This window comes from Hemicordylus capensis, chromosome 2 (assembly GCF_027244095.1).
Source record: "Hemicordylus capensis ecotype Gifberg chromosome 2, rHemCap1.1.pri, whole genome shotgun sequence".
Lineage (NCBI taxonomy): Eukaryota > Metazoa > Chordata > Lepidosauria > Squamata > Cordylidae > Hemicordylus > Hemicordylus capensis.
Genome location: NC_069658.1, coordinates 383,458,728 through 383,481,580, shown reverse-complemented (window position 1 = coordinate 383,481,580; position 22,853 = coordinate 383,458,728). Strand labels below are relative to the sequence as shown.

General features: G+C 46.1%; 1 protein-coding gene across 2 annotated transcripts in view; it reads right to left on the bottom strand.

Moving 5' to 3' along the window:
• Positions 1–22,853, bottom strand: part of USP43 (ubiquitin specific peptidase 43) — a 141,196-nt gene that overhangs the window by 59,733 nt on the left and 58,610 nt on the right. For both annotated transcript variants that reach the window (XM_053291042.1, XM_053291043.1), the window contains exon 4: positions 3,091–3,183. In XM_053291042.1, coding sequence (XP_053147017.1) covers positions 3,091–3,183 — 93 coding nt within the window. The remainder of the gene's footprint in view (positions 1–3,090; positions 3,184–22,853) is intronic.

Sequence of the window (22,853 nt, the reverse complement as noted above, 5' to 3'; positions counted from 1 at the left end):
GAGGAGAGCTACTAATAACTCAAAAGGAGTCTCTTAATTAAATGGCTCCAAAAGCAATGAAACACCCCGTGCCCCTCACTTAGACTTCTAGTGGTCCTCCTTCATTTCTCTCAGGACACACAGCAGGTACATACATAGTACGAGAACCCCTGAGATCCTGTGATAGCTTGAGGCAGTGTGACATTAAATAGATACATATGGAAAATGCGAAGAAAATACCGAAAGAAAGAAAGAAAGAAAGAAAGAAAGAAAGAAAGAAAGAAAGAAAGAGAGAGAGAAAGAGAAAGAGAGAGAGAGAGAGAGAAAGAGAAAGAGAAAGAGAAAGAGAGAAAGAGAGAAAGAGAGAAAGAAAGAAAGAAAGAAAGAAAGAAAGAGTCTGCAGTTTAAGTGCTGTGCCTCAGGTTAGAACTAATCCAGCTCTGATATGAAGTTAAATTAATGCAGTCTGATCTTTATTTGGAAAAAAGTCCCACTGCATTAACCAGGACTTACTGGGGGATAAATGTGCATAGAACAGCAGCCTTCAGAGTGCAGAACACCAATTATCTCTGCTACCTAATTAAGAGTTCTGCTTAACTTAGGAGCTTTGATACTCCTGAATCAAAACAAGTTGGATTAAAAAGAGATGGATGCTGCTTACTTCTTCAAAGTTGCTTAAGCAAGACCTAGGAATTCTAGAAAGTCATTCACTGTAATGCTGCCAGTTTCTCATTTCCCAGGTTCCTTGCTTCCTCATGGAGCATCTACTGCAGACTTTGTGCTCAGGGGAGAAAAGGCTTGAGAAGCTGCTGGCTTGAGGCTCTTGGCTCCCTGCTGTGCATAAACAGCTGCCAAACTAGCAATTTCCAGCCCACAGGCTGTTTTCTCTGCTCAATCACCCTGCAGCGCTGAAGCCAGCAAGACAGCTTCCCCCACCCCCTGGTGTTACATCTACAGGTCTGACTGGGGGACCTCTGAATGGGAGGAGGAAAGAGAAGTTCAGGAGCCCCTCAGTACCCCAGAGCAAGTTTGCTCTAGCAGAAAGAGAAAGAAAACAGGAGGTGCAGGTGAGATGGGAATTCCCAGTGGTGATTCACAATTAACTGTACTCCTTGCAGAACACTGAAGAACAGTGGCAGTTAATAGACCTGAGGACAACAGAACTACATTGCAGACATCTTTGGGTGGAGACCACCTCTATCTATCTGTTCATCTTCCCTCCCTCCCAGGTGGAGAAAGGTGAAGAGGGACGGCCTCTCCCACTCACGCCACCATGCCAATACTACCCCCAAGCTTGGCCCAGTTGTATGGAGAGGGGCTGCCAAAGCCTGCTGCTGCCTGGCCTGGTAAGCAGGGCAAGACAGGCCCAAACTAAGCCTTCACTACCACACAGAACCAGGCCTTAGCCTCTACTGCAATACAGGCACTAGGGCTCCTGTGAGCTGTACTAGAAATAGAAACTGCAGTACAGGGGCAATCCCAATTAACTGGACCCAAGATTTTGATTGAGCTAGAATTGTGCACAATCAATCAATTGCAGCCCCAATTTGAACTAAGCACCAGTATTAATTAATGGGGATGGGGGGCGCACAGGCACATCCAAGGTACTGGACACTTGTAATTGTAAATGCACTGTGCCATTGTGAATTGGACAGACTACCATTTCTGATTAAACAAAAGGTGAGACCCTGGGAAGAACTCCAATGGGCTGCTTCCAACATTATACTAAGATCATGCACACGACTAGTAGTTGGGTGGGGAGGGAGGCAGGACTGAACTTCCCTGCAGACAATCTGTAGGCTCCTCTTCAGCACGCCGTTGCACGCCCACACAATCTGTGCTGGAGGCCAGGAAAAGGAGTCCCAGCCTCCAGATATCCCACAATACACTGTGCGATGAGCATGGTGCATTGGAGGAATCCCCTGCGAGTTGGGTGTTCTAGGCACCCAACTCTGTATACTCTTGGGTTGCATGCGACCCGAGCACGCACATGACCCCGGCCCTGAGGTTAAGGGCACGCTTGCACTCTCTAACCCCAGTTAAGGGCTAGGACAAAAAGTCAGGGCTAGCAGGGGTGGAAGTGCTGAGATCAAGAGCAATCCACACAAGCAGCCCAACCCAGGCTGGGCTGCCCTAACCTGGGTTGGACTGCTCATGTGAATAGCGTCACTATATAGTCCTTTCTATTCAGCATGCAGACTGGTGCAAATGGGCACACACTCAGTCCTTTGCCTACTTTTGCTCGAGTAACGTCTAGCAAATGGGAGCTCTAGGATGCGTGCCAAAGGCATGGGCAAGCCCTCCAGCTAGAATGGATGGCACAAGGCATCAGTCACAGTGTGCAGAATGAGAGATGTCCCTGCTGAGAGGCAGCGACTGGCTGTGACTGCAAGTCTTTAGCTGGAGGGGAACTCATTACTTGCTCATCTGCAGCCTCAATGGGACAGAGCCGCCTGCAGTAGCTCTTGTAGCAACCCTTGCGCCATCAGTGCAAACGGAGTACTGGCCCAGTGCAGAGAATTGCTTGGCAATAACTTTACAACTGTCAATTAACCTGGCAGGTCCCCCACCCCCCAGCCAGCCTTTCCCCATTTTCCTCCTCCTGTTTGTTTCTCTTCTCTGTGCTAACTTTTGGAGAGACAACATTCTGCCTTGAGGGGGGCAAGAATCCTCAGAGATGGCTTAAAGCACAAGTAAATGGAGCTGTCTCTGTGAGTGACCACTGAGATTCCAGGAGGTGTCTGTCAACTGCAGCAAAAGCGTGAGCAGCCTGCTTGTTTCGATTTGGGGGAAGAGTGGCTGCTACAGCCCAGAAAGGGGAAAAAAGAAAGAAAGAGAGAGAGAGAGAGAGTATGTATGTGTGTGTATACACACACACACACACACACACACACACACACACACACACACACAAGCTGATGCTTTTGTCTCAAGAAAGATAGAAGCAAGATGCAAGCACATACACCCCTGATGTGCTAACAAGGAAAACTACCAGAGTGGAATATACATGAGGGCTAAACCAGCTACTGCTCTGGTTGGGGATACAAGCTACTACCCAAGCAAAACCCCTGGGTAAGAGCTACGGGTTGACAGGATACTTGGCTCACATACCTGGTCTGACGCAAGGGGATGGGCAGCGAGATGCACAGAAAAGGGTCAAAGGTGTTGCTCTGCTTCAGACAGTGAGGGCAGGTCAAGGAGGACCTAGAAAGGACAAAAAACAAAACAAAACACAACCCACAGTCAAAATCAGGGGATATCAATACCAGCACATAAATATGAGGCCTGACCTCATACTTGGGATTCTAGGAGTACGGAGCTTATCTTTGGCTGCAGGAAAACCTGTGAGATGCATAAAGACGAAGCCCTGAGAGAACAACTTGCTATCAATGAGACTTGCTTATCAATACTGAGGGAGATGAACCTATGGCTTGACTCAGTATATGGCAGCTTCCTATGTTCCTAAGCTTGGGGTGGGTTCTCACAATGATCCAGCCTGGCAGCCAAATGAGAACCCTAGATCCAACTGATGTGCACACGCCCAATTTTGTGTTCTGAGAACCCAGAAATGTAGGGCTCGCAAAGGCACGCAGTCCACACTGAACCCAGATCGGTGATCTAGGATTCAATCTGGGGTGGCTGGTCAGGAGCCAACATGGGCTGGGCATGATTATAAGCCCTACATTCATGACACAGAATCAGGCACTCGTGCTACTTGGAGGTAGGAGTTCCGCTTTGCTGCCAACCCGGATCATTGAAAGACCGTGCCCTTAGAATGGCCTCTTGAATTTCACAGCAAGTGTAGCACCCCTCTTTAAAAACTGAGGACATCCATACAGTCATAAACTGTGTTCTACCTGGGTTTGGGAGCTGTGTGTGCTCCAAATTTTCAGTTGTGTGGAAATAAGGTAGGAGGAAAACCTGAGGAGCTTTTCCTCCTACCTTGCTTCCACACAATCACTTCTGCCCAGGGCCTCCTAACTTGCTTCCACACAACCAAAAACTGGGAGTACACACAGCTCCCAAACCCAGGTAGAACACAATTTTTGATTGCATGAATGACCTGCCTTTCAGGGGCCCCCTCAACTGACGAAGATAAATCTGCCATACACAAATGTACACTAGTAGCTCTTACTAGAAAAAGTGCCAACAGTACTTAGCATTATTATGGTATTCTTCAGGCATTAAACAAAGCATGGATGCTATACTTGGAAACAGCATGCAATGCATACCAACATTCCCTCTGTGTGCAGGGCTGAAGATGCTTATACTCCTTACTGTGGGCAAGTACATTCCACAACATCTGGGGGCTCTGCTGTTCACAGGGTCAAAATTACAATATATTTTAAAGCTTCAGCAGTGAATGAAAGTTTCCTCACATGTCGCTTGGTTGAGGGTGAGGACAAAAACTGGCCTTCAGTTACTCTGCCACATACCGGTCCTGGCTTTCCATCGTTCTCATGCTGTGTGCTGGATCTGAGATTTTGTTCCACTGATGAGAGTGGGGAGAGGGGGCTGAAGGCCAAAGAAATCCTGCTCAGCTGGGACACGCCCATACCCAACTCTGTTCTGTGATGGAGACACTCTCTGCTCCTCCAAAATAGCTGCATCAGAGTGAATCAACTCCTTGGATGTATGTAACTAGCCTGAAGCATTGATAAAGTACCAACACTGCAACAAGCCTAACATGGTTAGGCTGCTTAGCCTGACATCCAATTAAAGTCAATGACAACATGCCAGATTATCAGTTGTAATCTTCACGCCCAAACGTGAAAATGGTTCGGTTTTCCTCAGAACTTTCATATAAATAATGGGGATGGGGGGAGTTGAAACCTTATTCTCCTCCCTCACCCTATCCTGGATTCCCTCCAACAATAGAGATGTGCACAATCTAGCTTGGCAGCCACAGGCAAGGCAGGGATCAGTTCATATAAAAAGGAAGGAAGCAGGTGCTTACCTGCTCCTCTGCTGCCCACTGCACATCCAGTTCTGGTGCTGGCATGCAAGAGACTGGGCGCAGCTGCTTCCTTGTTCCCAGCAGCATGCACATGGTGCTGGCCGCCATGCTGACCACGCTGACCACGCAAAGGGCCGCCATGCATGCTGCTTGTTCCTAGGCAGCTGGGAACAAGGAAGCAGCCGCATGTGGACACCAGATGCACACCAGAGCCAGACCCGCATGAGCGGAGGAGCAGTAGAGGAGCAGATAAACACCTGTGTTCCTCCTTTTTAAAGGAACTAATCCCCACCCCACTGGACCGGAGCGGATGTGCCCACCCAAATTGGTTCGGTGCCAAACTGGTTTGGACACATCCCTACCCAGCAACACCTCAAGAGCACCTCATCTGAAGAAAAGTAGAGAGTGAGTGCACAAGCACACCTGCCATGTGCCTCAGCTATTCATCAACCATCCTTCTGGCCTAGTTTAAAGGAATGAAGGATGTAGCTATCTGACTCAAACCAGTCTTGGCCAGCTAGCTGATGAACATAAGAACAGCCCTGATGGATCAGGTCCAAGGCCCATCTAGTACACCATCCTGTTTCACACAGTGGCCCACCAGATGCTGCTGGAAGCCACAGGCAGGGGTTGAGGGCATGCCCTGCTGTTACTCCCCTGCAACTGGTACTGAGAGGCATCCTGCCTTTCAGGCTGGAGGTGGCCTATAGCTCTTCGACTAGTAGCCATTGATAGACCTCTCTTCCATGAAGTTATACAAACCCCTCTTGAAGCCTTCCAGGTTGTTGGCTGTCACCACATCTTGCGGCAGAGAATTCCACAAGTTGATTATGCGTTGTGTGAAAAAATTCTTCTGTCTGCTGGCCCTAAATTTCCTGGGAATCAATTTCAAGGGATGACCCCTGGTTCTAGTGTTATGGGAGAGGGAGAAGAATTTCTCTCTATCCACTTTCTCCACACCATGCTTGATTTTATAGACCTCTATCATGTCTCCCCACAGTCGTCTTTTTTCTAAACTAAAAAGCCCCAGGTGTTGTAGCCTTACCTCATAAGAAAGGTGCTCTAGGCCCCTGATCATCTTGGCTGCCCTCTTCTGTACCTTCTCCAGTTCTACAATGTCCTTTTTTAGATGTGGTGACCAGAACTGTACACAGTACTCCAGCTGTGGTTGCACCATCATTTTGTATAAGGGCATTATAATATTAGCCATTTTATTTTCAATCTCCTTCCTAATGATCCCTAGCATGGAATTGGCCTTTTTCATAGCTGCCATACATTGAGTTGACACTTTCAATGAGCTGTCCACCACGACCCCAAGATCCCTCTCCTGGTCAGTCACCAACAGCTCAGATCCCATCAGTATATACTTGAAGTTGGGGGGTTTCATCCCAATGTGCATCACTTTACACTTGCCAACACTGAAGTGCATTTGCCATTTTGTTGCCCACTCACCCAGTTTGGAGAGATCCTTTTGGAGTTCCACACAATCTGTTTTGGATTTCACTACCCGAAAGAGTTTGGTATCATCTGCAAATTTGGCCACCTCACTGCTTACCCCTGCTTCTAGATTATTTACGAATAAATGTAAAAGCACCGGTCCCAGTACAGATCCCTGGGGGATCCCACTTCTTACTTCCCTCCATTGTGAAAATGCTCCATTTATCCCTACCCTCAGTTTCCTGTCCTTCAACCAGTTTGCAATCCACACATGTACTTGTCCCCTTATCCCATGACTACTAAGTTTTCTCAGGAGTCTTTGATGAGGAACTTTGTCAAAAGCTTTTTGGAAGTCCAGGTATACTATGTCAACTGGATCACCTTGATCCACACACTTGTTGACACTCTCAAAGAACTTCAAAAGGTTTGTGAGGCAAGATTTACCTTTGCAGAAGCCATGCTGGTTCTCCCTCAGCAGAACCTGTTGTTCTATGAGCTTTACGATTTTATACTTGAGGATGCTTTCCATCAATTTGCCTGGAATGGAAGTTAAGCTAACCGGCCTGTAATTTCTCAGATCGCCCCTGGATCCCTTTTTGAAAATTGGTGTTACATTTGCTACTTTCCAGTCCTCCAGTACAGAGCCCGATTGCAGGGATAAGTTATATATTTTAGCAAGGAGGTCAGCAATTTCACATTTGAGTTCTTTGAGGACTCTTGGATGTATGCTATTCGGCCCTGGCGATTTGCTAGTTTTCAGTTTTTCCAGACAGTTTAGAACATCATCTCTTGTTACTTATATCTGACTCAGTTCTTTAGCCTCCATCCCCCAAAAGCCTGTTTCAGGAACAGGTATATGCTCAGTATCCTCTGCCGTGAAGACAGACGCAAAGAACTCATTTAGCTTCTCTGAAACCTCCATATCCTCCTTAATAATCCCTTTCACTCCCTCATTTATCCAATGGTCCAATCACCTCCCTGGCAGGTTTCCTGCATTTGATGTATTTAAAGAAGTTTTTGTTATCCCCCTTGATGCTTTTAGCTAAATGTTCCTCAGACTTTCTTTTCGCCTCCCTTATAGTCACCTTGCATGTCAAGGGAAGGCTTTATTGCTGAGTCATCTCTCCCTCTGAGCTGAGTAGCTGGCTGGTGGTTTAAATCTTTAACTTGCCAAAAACAGAAGAGAAAAGGAAAAAGAATTCTGGCAATTTACTGTTGCCACCAAGTCACCCTTAAATTTTTTTCCTAATAGGGCTCAAGTGACTAAAAATCCCCGTTTCCATTTGCTTCCCCTTCCTAACAAGCAAGAATAATAAAACCCTTCTCTTGTGCATTAGCCTGCACAGAAAAATCTTTTATTCAATTACTACAGACTATTTTGTCCAAGGCATTCACTTTTTAGATATACTGATACACTTAAAAATGCCTAACTTGGATTGCAAGAATGTTTCAAGATGCCCAGTTCTTGCTTAGGTGGCACATATTGAAATCTTAGTTACTCAGTTACAAAGAACAGATATTTAGAAATGCAAAGCATACACAGAAAGCAAAATAACTCCTAACGCAAAGTCTGATTAAACATACTTTCCCCTACACTAGATTCCGAAGCCTCAAAGCCCTGGCTTCATTCCCCCTTGAAAACTCACCAAAAATCCTGATGAGATCAAGCCTCCTGCAATCCTGTCTTTCAATGATCAGCAGTCACATGAGGGAACAATCTCCATGCTGGTCACCGTTTCACCATACTCTCTTCCTGCTTCTTCCTCCCAGGATTCCCAGCAGCACTCATGTCCCACCCACCTGGTGGACTGACTGGTCAGGACCTGGGGTCACTAGCCTGTTGATCAAGGACAAGGGTTCACTTCCTGTTAAGCCTGTTAATGCTGGGAGGCTGATCACTACACCCACTCCTTAAAATGAGACTAGGAGAAAGAGACAGGTTGACACTTCCTATCTCAAAGGAATGGGAGAACAAATCTTACTTACCAACTCAACTATCTATATACCTCATTAGTATGAAACAATAACTGTTCAAATGATGCTTGGAACCTCTTGTCCTCTGTTGAGGCTTGACCTCATCAGGATTTTTGGTGAGTTTTCAAGGGGGAATGAAGCCCAGGCTTTGGGGGCTTCAGAATCTAGTACAGGAGAAAGTACGTTTAGTCAGATTTTGCATTAGGAATTATATTTCTTTTCTGTGTGCTTTGCATTCCTAAATACCTGTTCTTTGTAACGTGTAACTAAGATTTCAGTGTGTGTGCTGCCTAAGTAAGATCTGGGCATTCTGAAATATTCTGGTCACCAACAAAGCATTTTTAAGTGCATCTAAAAAGTGAATGCCTCAGACGAAATAGTCTGTAGTAATTGTATAAACTGTTTTTGTTCTTTTCTTTTTGCAAGCCTCTCAGAGTTGGTTATTAATTCAGGACGGGGGTGGAAGCCCACTAGTGCACAGCATCCCCAAGAGCTAAGCTCAGTTCAGCTATCAGTAGCTCCATGTGCAGGCAAATGCTTGGGGAGCAGGTTTTTATACTGACCCGGTAACAAGTTCAAGAGAGACCCTGGACTAAAGCACTCTAGTCCAGCAGTCCGATCTCTGAAAGTTTAGAGTGCTTGGTGGCAGCAGTAAACTACCAGAACCTCTGTTTACCAGAATCTTTTCTTTGGGGGCTTTTTGGAAAGTTAAAGATTTTAAACAACCAGGCAGCTTCTCAGCGCACTCAGAGCAGTGACCCAACTGATAGAGTCTCCCTTGTATGCTAGCCAATTGAGAAGGCTTGTCAGAACTGGCCAGCCAGGTAATCATCTACCTGGCTGAGCCAGAGATCATTACACAGGGTTCCCCCACTTTCCTGCTAAACAGGAACTCATCCCTTTCTACACCAGTTCTTCAGCAGTACTGCGAAAGGAGAGAAACAAACCACAATCCATTTAGATGAAATGGGAAGTAAGTCCACTGATCCACCCTCTACCACCCCAGTAGCAAAGGAATATAGAACCAGCACTCTGCTTTGCACAGCAAACCATCTCTGGTTAGGGCAGCAACAGCAGAAAAGCAAAGAACCCAAGCCTTCTCCAGACAGGCAGCATGCGCTGCAGTTGACATTCTTCCTTGATATTCATCAGGCACATTCAGAACTGCTACTCTGATGTTCCAAGTTAGTACAGTGTGAGCACTGTAAGAGATTCCCCTCAGGGGATGGAACCACTCTGGGAAGAGCATCTAGGTTCCAAGTTCCCTCCCTGGCTTCTCCAAGATAGGGCTGAGAGAGATTCCTGCCTGCAACCTTGGAGAAGCCGCTGCCAGTCTGTGAAGACAATACTGAGCTAGATAGACCAATGGTCTTACTCAGTATATGGCAGTTTCCTATGTTCCTATGTCACCTTGCATTTTAAGGGAGGAGAGCTGGTCTTGGGGTAGCAAGCATGACTTGTCCCCTTAGCTAAGCAGGGTCCACCTGGTTGCATATGAATGGGAGACTACATGTAAGATATTCCCTTTAAGGGATGGAGCCACTCTGGGAAGAGCATCTAGGTTCCAAGTTCCCTGGCATCTCCAAGATAGGGCTGAGGGAGATTCCTGTCTGCAATCTTGGAGAAGCCGCTGCCAATCTGTGTAGACAATACTGAGCTAGATGGACTAATGGTCTGACTCCATTTATGGCAGCTTCCTATGTTCCTAAACAAACTCACAAACTCATGAGCTCATTGTGACATTATGTTGCACATGCATACAGATGTTTGTACACATGTTTGTTTATTGAGAGGAGAGCTGGTCTTGTGGTAGCAAGCATGACTTGTCCCTATAGCTAAGCAGGGTCTGCCCTGGTTGCATATGAATGGGAGACTTGATGTGTGAGCACTGCAAGATATTCCCCTCAGGGGATGGAGCCGCTCTGGGAAGAGCAGACGGTTTCAAGTTCCCTCCCTGGCTTCTCCAAGATAGGGCTGAGAGAGTTTCCTGCCTGCAACCTTGGAGAAGCTGCTGCCAGTCTGTGAAGACAATACTGAGCTAGATAGACCAATGGTCTAACTCAGTATATGGCAGGTTCCTATGTTCCTATGTACTGCAGTGAGCAACCCTGAATTCTCATATATGCATGTTATTGAGTACAAAAGGTTTCGTAACTTGATTCTCATACATGTATATTTATTTATTATTTTATTTATTTATTACATTTATAGACCGCCCCATCCAAAGGCTCTGGGTGGTGTGCAACAAGTATAGGTCTCACACACCTTGCAGTTCTGTTCAATGAGATTTAATAAATAAAATAAAATAATAAAACAAAACAACAAACAACTTTTTTTGTTAGCTCCCCTATAACAGATTGTTCTCTGGGCGGCTCACAACAGAGGATTAAAACAATCAATAGAACACATTAAATTTTAACAAAAAAGGTGAAAAAAAATACAATACAAAGCAGCTTAAAAACTCATTTTAAAATTAGTTAAAAATCAGATCAAATCTGAAAATCAGAATTTAAAAGGCCTGGGTGAACAAAAAGGTCTTTACCTGGTGTCTAAAAGAACAAAGTGATGAAGTCAGGCGAACCTCATTGGGGAGGCTATTCAATAAATGGAGTGCAATCAGAGAAAAGGCCCTCTCCCTGGTAGCCACCCACCTCACCTCACTTAAGTAGCCTAACTGCAGGATTACAGTCATATGCGGTTATGTGTGTAACATGAGAGAAGTCTGGTTCTTCACAATGGTAGAGATTCACAGCTGAAATGTCAGAGGAGAACCTCAGAACCTAAGCCAAATGTTACTCATTATTTACAGAGCACCATCAATGTATGTGGCATTTACAGCATAAAACAACACAAAAAGACAGATAGGTCTCTGCTGCAAGATGTCTATGATCTGAAGTCCGACATTTGTTTATTTAGTTTGACAACTGGCAGAGAAGAAAGGGATAGGAAAGAGTAAAGGGTAAGAAATAACCACCTGCAGCCATATGCATCTGTCTAAGCATTAAGCTCATCAAAAACCTTGCTCTCTGTCCCACTATCATGAGAGATCAGATGACAAGTCTGAGAGACAGGGCCTTTTCGGTGGTAGTGCCAAAACTGCGGAATGTTCTCCCAGTGGAGAGATACTCTGGCTCTGTATTTGCTTATCAGTGTCTACTGAAGGCTGTTTTTATTACAAAAAGATGTTTTAATAATCTGCCGCTTTTAGGGATTTTATAATATAGTGCTTTAAACTTATGTTTTAATGCTGCTATTTAGTATGTTTCAATCATATTTTTGGCTCCGATTTCATTCTGCTTTGTAAGCCACTTGAGATGTCTTTTTAGAGAGAAGAAAAAACAAACCAAGATCAGTAAAGAAGGAACTGCCATCTGACTGCCTGTTTACAAGCAGTCAAAACCTCTCTTCCTCAGGCAAGAAGAGAGCTGACTCCACCTCTATGGATTCTATAGCAGCTTCTCCAGCACATCAAAGAGTAACGCTCAGTCTGGAAGGAGTAACCCAATCCATCCAAGAAGCTTATTTCTGCAGCAATGGACAGAGCTGATCAGCAGAAGCGAGAGCAGTTCCTAATGAGATCGGCCCACTGAAAGCACTAGCCGGTTAATGGGATTGTATCTAACAAGATTACCTGGGAGATCAAACACCTATCCCCAATACAAAAATAAAAAGGTTCCAAAAAAGACAGAAAGCAAGCCCTATAGGATGTTTCCAAAACCACAGCAACACACAGCAACATTTCAGGTAGATTTAGATACCACAGATACCCCTTTTTCATACAGAGCAAACCCCCATACAGGGACATTTTGAAGGGGTAATTTCAGGTAATACATTTCAGCATATCATGCTACAAACAGACCTGCAACTGCTGGTCCATAGCATGGTTCTGCTAAGCATGTTACTGGAAATGACCTGAGATGACCCCTTTGGTCATATACTGTATCTGTAGACATGGGGGCACCATGCATTCCAAAAAAATACAGCCTTTGGCATGGCATCCAAATGTACAAATCCACCCAAAGTTAGAGAGGATCTCAATATTTAATGAGGCAAATCTGTTGCACTGACTCAAGGTCCAGCACTATTAAACATCCCATGGACAGGAATGCTTGATTTGAACCAGGATTTAGTTTGTCAATTTGTTTGTAACAAAAATAGAGCAGGTCTCTGAATGTGTGCAGAATCCTAGCCTTCTTCAGAAACTGATGCCAGAAGCTGAGACTATGAGCCAAACTATACATGACATGGAAGATCCATGTTCAGAGCTTTAGGTTCTTTTTTGAGAGAGAGAGAGAGAGAGAGAGAGAGAGAGAGAGAGAGAGAGAGAGAGAGAGAGAGAGAGTGTATGAGAGAGAGAGAGAGAGAGGCAGGTTTGGATTGGTGCTGTGCTACCAGGGTGGGGTGGGGGGCAGGGTTCATACTTTCCTCCAGTGCTGTTCCCCTGATTAAAATGCCCTCACCTCGACATTACAATTAGCCACGGGGTGTGTGTGTGTGTGTGTAGAGACACTGTAGGAGAAGCAGGCTTTTTAGGTCAGAGGACACAGCTTGAGCTGCATCACCTTTCATTTTAGAAATTAACTATTACAGATCAAGCATATGTAGCCAACAACATCCTACAACTCCCCCAGGGCAACTACCTTTCTTCCCTTCCCTGCCCATGTTTAAAGCCTGCCCTATTTCCACCTCTGTAGCAACCCTTTGCTCTCCACAAATGCAATGTTTACACAAGCAGTCTCACTTTACCAAGAGTGAAGCCAGCAGAAAGGGGGTAGGTCATCACCTTTTCCTCCAAGGCTTTTGAGAAGAGGAGAGATGTAACAGTGTCAGTCCAAAGAGCTGCTTTGGGGGCTATTTGTTTTCTGCAATTCAGAATTTGACACTTGGTGTCAAATTTGACAGATTTTGGACCCCTCTCAACATCCTTTTTTAATTTTTTTCTTTTCAAAAGAAAAGCATGTATCTGGTTTTCAAAAGAAAATCATGTATCTACATAACATGTAGCTAGTTTCCAATCTCTGTCTGGGCAACATTTTAATCTGGGATGCAATATTTACATGTACTGTACACACTTTCAAACAAACTCCCAATTTGAAAACAGAGAGGATATAACTCCATGGGAGGACTGTACCAACCAATCAATGAATGCTGAGAGTTGCCATATGATGGCCTTCACCAGAATGTAGGAATAGAGTTAATCTCCCCCTCTTTGTATGCCATGATGGGCCCTGCTTAATAAGAGGCATTTCTGGTAGCATGCCTCTTTACAGCACACTTAGCTGAATGCCCATTTTGGCCCTGAATCTTCCAACCACCGTCTCCCTCCCTCCCTCCCAATATCAAGTTTCGAAGAAGTACTCTATCAAAGCTCCCTATGAACGTAACAAATATCTAATGAAAATAGCCATTTCACCTCCCGAGCACTTGCTTTTTCTCACATCCTAAATTAAAACCAAACCAAACTCTGAGCCCTGGTCTGTCTTTGTAGTATAGCAGAGCCAGCAAGCGCAGCACGTTAATAGATCGTTTGCATATAGACAGGCTTTGATGCATAGATCTGAAGTTGGCAGACTGAAAATGAAAACTGCCTTTTTAATAAGCATTAATGGGAAAGGGATTAATTGGGGGGTGGGGTGGAGAAATTTGGCATGCCTAGCATTCTCTCCCAACCAGCATGATGCGAAAGGGGGCCTTCAGGGAGCACACAAGGATGGCTGTTGTGTGGGAGGCTTGTTTGGCTAGAACAGACCTAAAACTACCCCAAAGACCTTGCAAATTACAATTACCGCAAATGCAGTGTAGGCATTATGAGGGAAGAGATTTGCAACAGAAAAGGCACTAGTCTGGTATTATTGTGTGGTCCAGTTAAGAGCAACAGAGCCTGTGCCTACTATCTGGAAATCCCCAAATATTCCTTTGAATTTAAACAGAACAATGAAATCAAATTCTGCACTTGGAGAAGCTGAGACATACAGTTTTATGCAAACTGAAAAAATGGGCAAGTTTGTCTTCTGCAGTTATTATCCAGCTCTGCTAACCACATGGAACGGCAAGGACATCAAAACCCTCCCCCTTGATAAGTTCTGCACATGCACACTAATGCAAACTTCCTGCCCTGGCTTCCTGGGTGGTGATTTCACCACCCAGAGGTTTCAGCTGAGTTGTCATTGGTGTGCTTTACCTCTCATTCTCATCCTCTGATCCCAGGAAGGCAAGAAAGTAAATTAGTTTCAGTCAGGAGTGGAAGGGGCAAAGAAGCTTAATTCCAGAGAAGATGGTAGTACTATTGGTCAGGGTTGGGCACATCCTGGCAGAAGATATGCAGCCGGTTCTAGACTCTACCTGAAGGAGCAGTCATGCAGCTTAGAAACATCTAGCTCAGTATTGTCCACACTGGCTGGCAGCAGTTCTCCAAGGTTTCAGGCAGGAGACCTTCCCAGGCCTAACTGGAGATACCAGGGAACGAACCTGGGACCTTCTGCATGCAAGCAGATGCTCTACTAGTGAGCTACAGCCTCATCCCCTAAGAGGAACACCTTATAGCAGTCACATGTAGTCACCCATCCAAATGCAAACCAAGACAAACCCTGCTTGGCAAAGGGGTCAATTCATGCTTGCTTCCACAAGACCAGATCTCCATCAGCTTGAAGCCACTTTTGACTTAGCACTTTTCCATTTTTCACCAGCTTTGGCTGATTTTCCAGCTGCAGCCTTTCCTGAAGGAGGAATATCTGGCATCAGTTACCCATGCACTAGTTACTTCCAGGACGGATTGCCGCAATGCCTTCTGTGTTCAGAAACATCAATTAGGCCAAAATATGGCTGACAAAGATCAAAGCTTAAAAATCCAATTTTATTTCATCTTCATTAGTCACTTATTGGTTTCCAAGTTCAATGTAAAGTGCTGCTATCAGCACTAAATGTCTGCTAACTGGGTACCTCAAGAACAGTCTGTTCCCACGTGAGCCTGCCCAGCACTTAAGGTCAGGTTCTGCTTGTTGTCTTGTCATTGAGAGTGGTCACATGGGTAGGTAGAAGGACAGGGCCTTTTCTGTGGTAGCCCCAAAATTCTGGAATACCTTTCTTGTGGAGATTCACTAAATCCCTCTCTTGGTTCTTGGTACCTTTTTGTGACTTTCTTATTTCAACAAGCTTTTGATTTATAACTCTGAGCTGCTATTTTAAGGAAATGATCTGCTGTTCTGATTATTTAAATGCATTTTTAATTGCTGCTGTTTCAATATTTTGTATTGGTTTTATATTGTTATATGATCTTACCGTTATCTTATTGTTACTGTATACTGTATTTGTGATATCTATGAGCTGCTTTGGGTGTACAAACTGAAAAGTAAGATCTGTTAATATTAATGATGATGATAATGACGATGACAAACTGGCCACACAATTTAAACTTACCTTTGCTGCCATAAGGGCTGGGAACTTGCTTTAAAAACAAAAAGCAAAAAACAGCACCGAAATCCTTAGGACACTGAATATTGTGCTCCATACAAAATTCTGCACTTGGCTAATGCCATTGTAGACACCTGCCTGTGTCTACAATGAGTCCCATTTGGTAACTCAGAGAGGGGCAAACCACTTTCCTAACACATTTGTCACATAGGGCCATTTCAATTTCCTGTCCAGACATTTTCATTCTCAGAATGCAAGATGGGAAACTCCTTGTGGAGCAAAGCAGTGCCGAAGAATTCTTTTCCCCATGGGCTCTTCTATCTCCAGGTGAGGCTGCTTCTCGATATTGGCAGGGGAAGCCAAAGAAGTGAATTCCCAGAGCCTACTCAAGCAAATGTTCACGGATGTGTTCCTACAGCTTTGCATAGTTACCGCCACACCAGCCACCCTTTGAAACCGTACAATGGGTTGCCATGGAGATGGCTGCAGTGTCACTGCAGTGCAAGTGTGTGTGTGGTTTGGGAATGAAAGCTGGGGACTGGGAGATCTTCTCTCCTGTCTCCCATGTCTGCCCCCCATAAAGGACGATTCATGTGAATTTTCTACCCTCTGGGGAAACCAGTGCTGCAATGCACCGAATCCCAGGAGAGTAGTTAACGGACCTGCAACACCTCTGTTGGATGACAGCTTGACAAGTGAACTCTTTATTTTTGATAATTAGCAAAATGCCTATCAAAGTGACAGGTGGTGTGTGGGGGTGTGTAAGGAAAGAAGAAAAGAGGGAGGGTTAGTAAATGCCAAGAACCTCTGGGGAATGCAGCTTCCTGAAGGATCCCTATCACCAAAGTGAGCCCTCTGGGGACAGGGATTCATCTTCTCTGTGTAAACCGCTTTGGAAACTTTTGTTGGGAAATGGTATATAAATTGTTGTTGTCCTTGTCGTCATCACTCGCTGTCAGGGGCAGATGGTAGGTTTTGCTCTCGTTGCCACAATGTCCGCGAGTGCAGCTCTTTATTGTTCCCCACAGGAGTGAGTGGCAGCCATGCACTTGTGTGGAATGAATTTTTAACAAGTCATCTCAGAGACACCACCGGTTCCCTGAGTAGGGGCTGGAACTGCTCCTATCCCGAGTGACTGCTGAGGCACCGCATGCATCCTGCTCCTGTCATAGCATGGTCGCATCTGGATTTCTGTGGCCTGGTTACATTGGAGTGTGATGGAATCTGAGGCTATTAATAATAATAAAAGTCCTTTTCAGTCTTCCCCTGGTTTTTCTTTGTAACTTCATGAAGTAGGACATTATTACTCCCCTTTAATGGACAGGGATTCAAGACTTAGGCCTAGTTCTCATTGAGGCAGGAAACTGGTGTCTGGGATGTTCCACTTCAGATTTCATGTTGTGGGGAGCGGGCGTGTGGCATCATATAACTGACCTCCCCTCTGTTTAAAAAAACCCATGCACATAGAGAACTTGCATGGGCTGAACGTAGTATGTAGTTTACTGTGAAAATATAGCTTCAGCACAGAGCACACATCGGAGCTGGCCACTCTAAAAGCAGTTATTTGATCACTCTGTGCACCAAACAAGGGGCAAAAAAGTAAGTTCTCCCACTCACCACACTTCAAGCTGAGCAGTGATCCCAGTGCCTTATGTAGATACTACATGGGCAGGTGGAGCACTCATTTCCTTCCCGGGGGGGGGGGTGTCCCATGTGGAAGATGCTATTTTTGTCACCTATTGCTGACCAAGAGTTTGAATCCAGGTCTCACACATTCAAGTGACACTTTGAGGCTGTTCTCAAATGCAGCGTAACCCAGGCTAAGGAAGTTCAGCCTGGGTTAGGCTGCGCGTGAGAACTGCCGTGCTGCCTAGCCCTGCTTTCAAACCCAGCACTTAACCAGGGTTAAGGGCTTGGGCAAGTCCTTAACTCGGGCTCTGGGATCATGTGTTCACTGGGGCTATGCCTATGCCTAGAGCGCCCGTCTTCTGGGGGAATCCCCTAATGCATCATGTGTGTGTGTGTGTTATGTGGTGCATTGTGGGATCTCAGGAAGCATTGTCCTGGTCTCCAGAGCCCCTCATTGCAGGTATGCAGCACGGATTGTCTGGGAGCATGCTCCACACTCCCAGCAACACTGGAAGATTCGTCTTGGGGGAAAGTTGAGTTGGAGCAACCTTACCCTCACCCACCTGCCTGGTCATGTGAACGACCTGTTTTTGTATTCAGTAGCTCACACCAGCTTACATTTAAAATACAATGGAAGCCACCCTGGGGAGCCCAAACTGTTAGGGATGTGCACAGAACTGGGAGGGGGAGGCTCAAAGGGGGGGGTTCTATGGGGGGGGGGTTCTGCGTTAAGGGGAGGGGAGGAGAGGGTGCACTTAACCCTCCCTCTGCTTTCCCCCCATGTGCTCCATGTTTTAAAAGTCCACCGGGGTAGCAGCGTATCTCCCTGCCACCCTGCTGCTGCCTTTACCAGAAGCAACCGACACGTCTGCACGTGCGGGCACAGGCATGTCGTGCGGGCACACGTCCGGCATGCGCAGGCACGTCGGATACGTCCGCCTACCTCCAGTAAAGGCAGCAACGGGGAGGCAGAGAGGTACGTTGCCACCCCAGTGGACTTTTAAGACACAGAGTGCAGGCGGGGGGGGGGGGGGAAGCAGAGGGAAGGGTAAGTGCACCATCCCCTGCCCTTAAAGCAGAACGCCACCCCCCACACACACCTTTGAACTGGTGGAACCGCCCGCCGTTCAAACTGGTTCGGAGACCCATACAGGGTTCCGTGCACATCCCTACAAACTATGCCCCAACAAGCACAGACACAATGCAGAATCTGTGATGGGCACTTTGCCTACTGAGTGACAAGAACTAATGAAAGTGCTGAAAGAACAACCAATAGTGATAAATGGGGCACTCAAACAGATGGAGCCGTTGACTTCGCTCCAGTTCTGTTAGCAGTGTGGGACTGGGTACTGCTGAGGTGACACCCACTGCCGACTACCCAAGCTTCCAAGGTTTCTGGCACAGGCAGTGGAGTTCAGCCGAGGTCATCTTCCTCCTGCATTCACCACTGAGAAGGCCGGGCAAACTGGCTTGGCTTAGTTCTCTCCCTAACTGCAGGGCTCAGTCCTCTGAGTGCAAGACACAGAGGCCCACATACAAAGGAATAAAATTAACACAAGCTCTAAGCCACTTACTCTCCTAAAGCCTGTCTGACACATGCCACACCTTAATGCAGCAGCCTTTGGGGTTAACTGCTGTCAGTTTCATTCTGGCTCCACGAGTGTCGTTGGCTCTTCCACCTTGCACGCTGCACAGAGGTCAAGCCCAGGTGTCATCACCCTCATCCCATGAGGGGTTTTTTTGCCAGCATTATAGATTGCCTTATTGGGTGTCTCAGCAAAAAGGGCTCTTAATTCTTCCAGACCCACTTCCTAGATGTGAGCTCCTTTATTTATTTATTATTATTTATTTATCTGATTTATATACCGCCCTTCCAAAAATGGCTCAGGGCTTTGAACCCCCATCCCACATAAAGGCCTTTTCATCTCCCCTGGAAAAGCTTCTCTCATTTTCATATCAGCCACTCCTCTCATTTGCATTCATGATGTAGCAGAAGCATCTTGGCTGGCGTGTGAGCTCTCTGCCTTTCTAGTGTACCTCTGGTAGCAAATTTGCACTATGCAGCAGCCACTGCTTTTCTGGCAGCCACATCTTGCAGCAGCGAAATAGCAGGAAGTTGTCTGCAATGTGTCAGAAACTGATTCAGTACAGATGAGTGTTTTCTGACAGGCATCACTTTAACAGTGCAACAGGGATGTGCTTGGAGAAGGCGGATGACAAAGCAGCCTAAAGCCTAGTTGTTACTTTTCAAGGCTAAATTGGAACCAAACTGGGCTACACTCGCAATATGTTCACACAAGCAACAGAGCATAATACCCAAAGGAACATGCTGGCATGGAGGCTCACAACCCCAGATTACCATCACTGCTCTAGTCTTAGTCATCACAGTGGCAGCTGCTGCTAGTTCTGTCACTGGGTTACAGGGCAGCATCACAGCTGCTTCTCTTCCTGTGCTACTGGAAAAGACCAAAGTCTCTGGGTGACTACAAATGACAAATAAAGTCACATGGTTTCCAGATCTCCAGGAAAGAATGAGGTTTTGCTAGGATAAAAAAATCGAAATGCATATAATCCTGAGTGAACCGAGTGCCTCCAGAGCAACACAGACACAAAACAACATCCCAGACAGCAAATAGGCTTAGCAAGACAGACAGAGAGGGTAGAGGGGAGGGGTCAAAAGAGAACTAGGAATGGTGGAGTTGTCCAAAGGCTGCTGGGGCTTTTTACTGTCAGAAAAAAGGCTGGGGGTGGTGATAGAGGTCGCTAATTATGCATGGTGTGGAGAAAAGTGGGCAGGAAGAACATTTTCTCAGTAACTCCACAAGAATTTGGAGCTGGATAAAATTGATTGGCAACAGATGCAGAAGAGAAAGTAATTATTCACATCAGACATATTTATGAAATCCACTTCCACAAGATGTAGTGATGGCTCAGAATTTAGATCATTTTAAAAAGGGATCGGACAAATACATGGAGGGTAGGCCTATCTATGGCTGCTAGCCAGGACAGCTACATGAAACCTTCAGGTTCAAAAGCAACTTGCCTCTTAATGTCACCTGCTAAGGAGAAATAGCAACAGAACACAATTGCCTTCATGTCCTCCTTGTGGCTTCCCTGGAGGCAGCTGACTGGCCACAGTGGGAAAGGATTCTAGAGTAGATGAGCCTTGACCCAGCAGAGCTCTTCTTATGTGCCACTCAGCAGCTTAGAGGCAAAACAGCTCCTGACTTCAGCCTTCTGCCTTGACTTGGAAGAACCACTGTGTGCACATATATGGAACTAAATTTTCTTAGACAAACATAGTTTACAAGGGGCAAACCTGGATTCAGATTTTCCAGTGATCAAATCTGGAGCCTGGCACAGCGACCATCACATATCTCTAAATTTCTTGGTCAATATTCAGAAATTTGGAAAGTGCTCCTGGGTGTTTTGTGAATCCTTAGTGTTGCAACTTGATTCTGTGAAAGCTACTGCCTGACTGTGCACCTGGGCTGCAGCAATGGAAGGAAATTGTCTGATTCAATTTTATTCTGAAGTTGCTGAAGTGAACCAAATTGTGATGTACAACTCTAACCAAGCTAGAATTTGAGATAATGGGATCATGGGTTTTGCTTTTTTTGCTGACCTGCCCTTCATAGTGAAAGACACTGTATATGATTTGAAGAGTCCTAATCTCTCAAAGATTATCTGTAACCTACATCCCCCCTCTTCTTCCCATTCCTGTGCAGTGTGTTCCCCACCATCACCACCACCGATTTCCTGCAGTTTCTTCTGAAGAGGACAAATCCATTTTGGGAAACAGTGAACATTTTTTCCTTAAAGGAAAGAACTGCCGATTGGAAAAACTCAAAAAGAAAACCCCTGCTTCTATTTAACGTCCTTTTAATCTATCTGTATTCAAAGAAAACTGGCTGACATGATGCACAACGCAACCCAACACTGCTCATCAGCCATGTGACACGTAGCACCGGCACTACTGCATTGCACAAGTGGATAGTGGCACAGCTGCTTAAAACTGTGTTCCCGCAGTTGCGCAGCACTCCTCACAATAGAAGCAGTGCTGCACAGTAGCAGGCGCACCATTTTAAGTAGTTATGGAACTGCTCATTTGTGCAGGGCTGCCCGGATGGCTTGTCACATGCACAGCAGCACCAGCTGCTGGGCAATGTCAGCACCACCCATCACGTGGGCCACTGTGACCCCAACCATTGTATGTACTGGAGTCCCTTTCCACTGGCCAGAGTTGTGAACACCTACCTGTCCAGCGTAAGGCACCTTCATAGCACCAGCGGCCGGGCAAAACACAGATGCCAGACCCCCGGGGAACGAGCAACCAAAACGAAAAGTCCCCCTACAATTGTGCTCCAGTGGTTTGTTAACCATGCAATTTCAACAGTATCACAACACAAACTACAATCCTGGCTAAGTGACAGACTTGGATGCTCTGAGTCCAGACCTCTGAGGTATGCGTTGCTAGCACTTCTGTGTCTCCCCCTTCTGTACCCATCACCCCACTGTTGAGAAGAAATTCCATTGCCCTTTAGATCTTGGGAAATACGGGGTGGTCCAGCACTTGCCACCTTTCAGTTCTGAGGGCTGGAACACAACCAGATAGTCTAGTTTGCTCCCGCGCTGACATCCCTGCTTCTGCTGTGCCCTGGAGTGGGGGTTCATCCTATTCAGCACACACAGAGGGGCCATAAGGGGAACAATGGAAAGCTCTGGCAAGAACCAGTCATTAAAGCCTTATCTCTGGGAGCAGCCTCCCGGCCGCTGGGAATTTCAAACTTCACTCTGCTCCTAGCCCTTTCATCCCACCGCTAGAATCACAAAGTAGCAGTGTCAGCAGCAGGAGCCACGCACATGTGTCTGCATGTGAAGAAAAGGAACTTGCTGCTTCGTCCAAATGGCTGCTGTAATGCCTTCCTTTCCCTCCTGCATCTGTCCAGCTCGGTATAGTGAAGGAGTCAGGAGCTGCTGTACCTGCAAGCTCTGTGCTAATGCACGACCCCACCTGGCTACAACGGACTTATGGCACATCGTGTTTTGCTCTGCACTGCAGAAGCCAGGCACGCTCCTCTCTTGCCACATTTTGTTATGTACGCAGAGGGGGACACTTTTTCTAAAAGGAGATTCGCTTCGAGAGGAAGGCAAATACAGTCACTGGCAGTTGCCCCCTCAGGCCCCCGATATGTGGACGCATGAGTGTGATTGCAATCCCATGGTGTCTCTCAATCCAGAGAGCAAAATGCGCCAAAGGGAAGGAACAAATGCCATGACAGTGCAGGAATCACGTAGCAGGTTCTGCATTAAGTCACCTCTGCACTAGACTATCTCCAGAACTAACACACTAGCAAATGCCTGGGAGGATGGTGCTGCCACAGTTGCCACTGGAGAGCAAGGTACATCAAACAGATATCTGATATCTTGCCAGGATCTCATGGCACTGTGAGCAAGAAGGCAAATC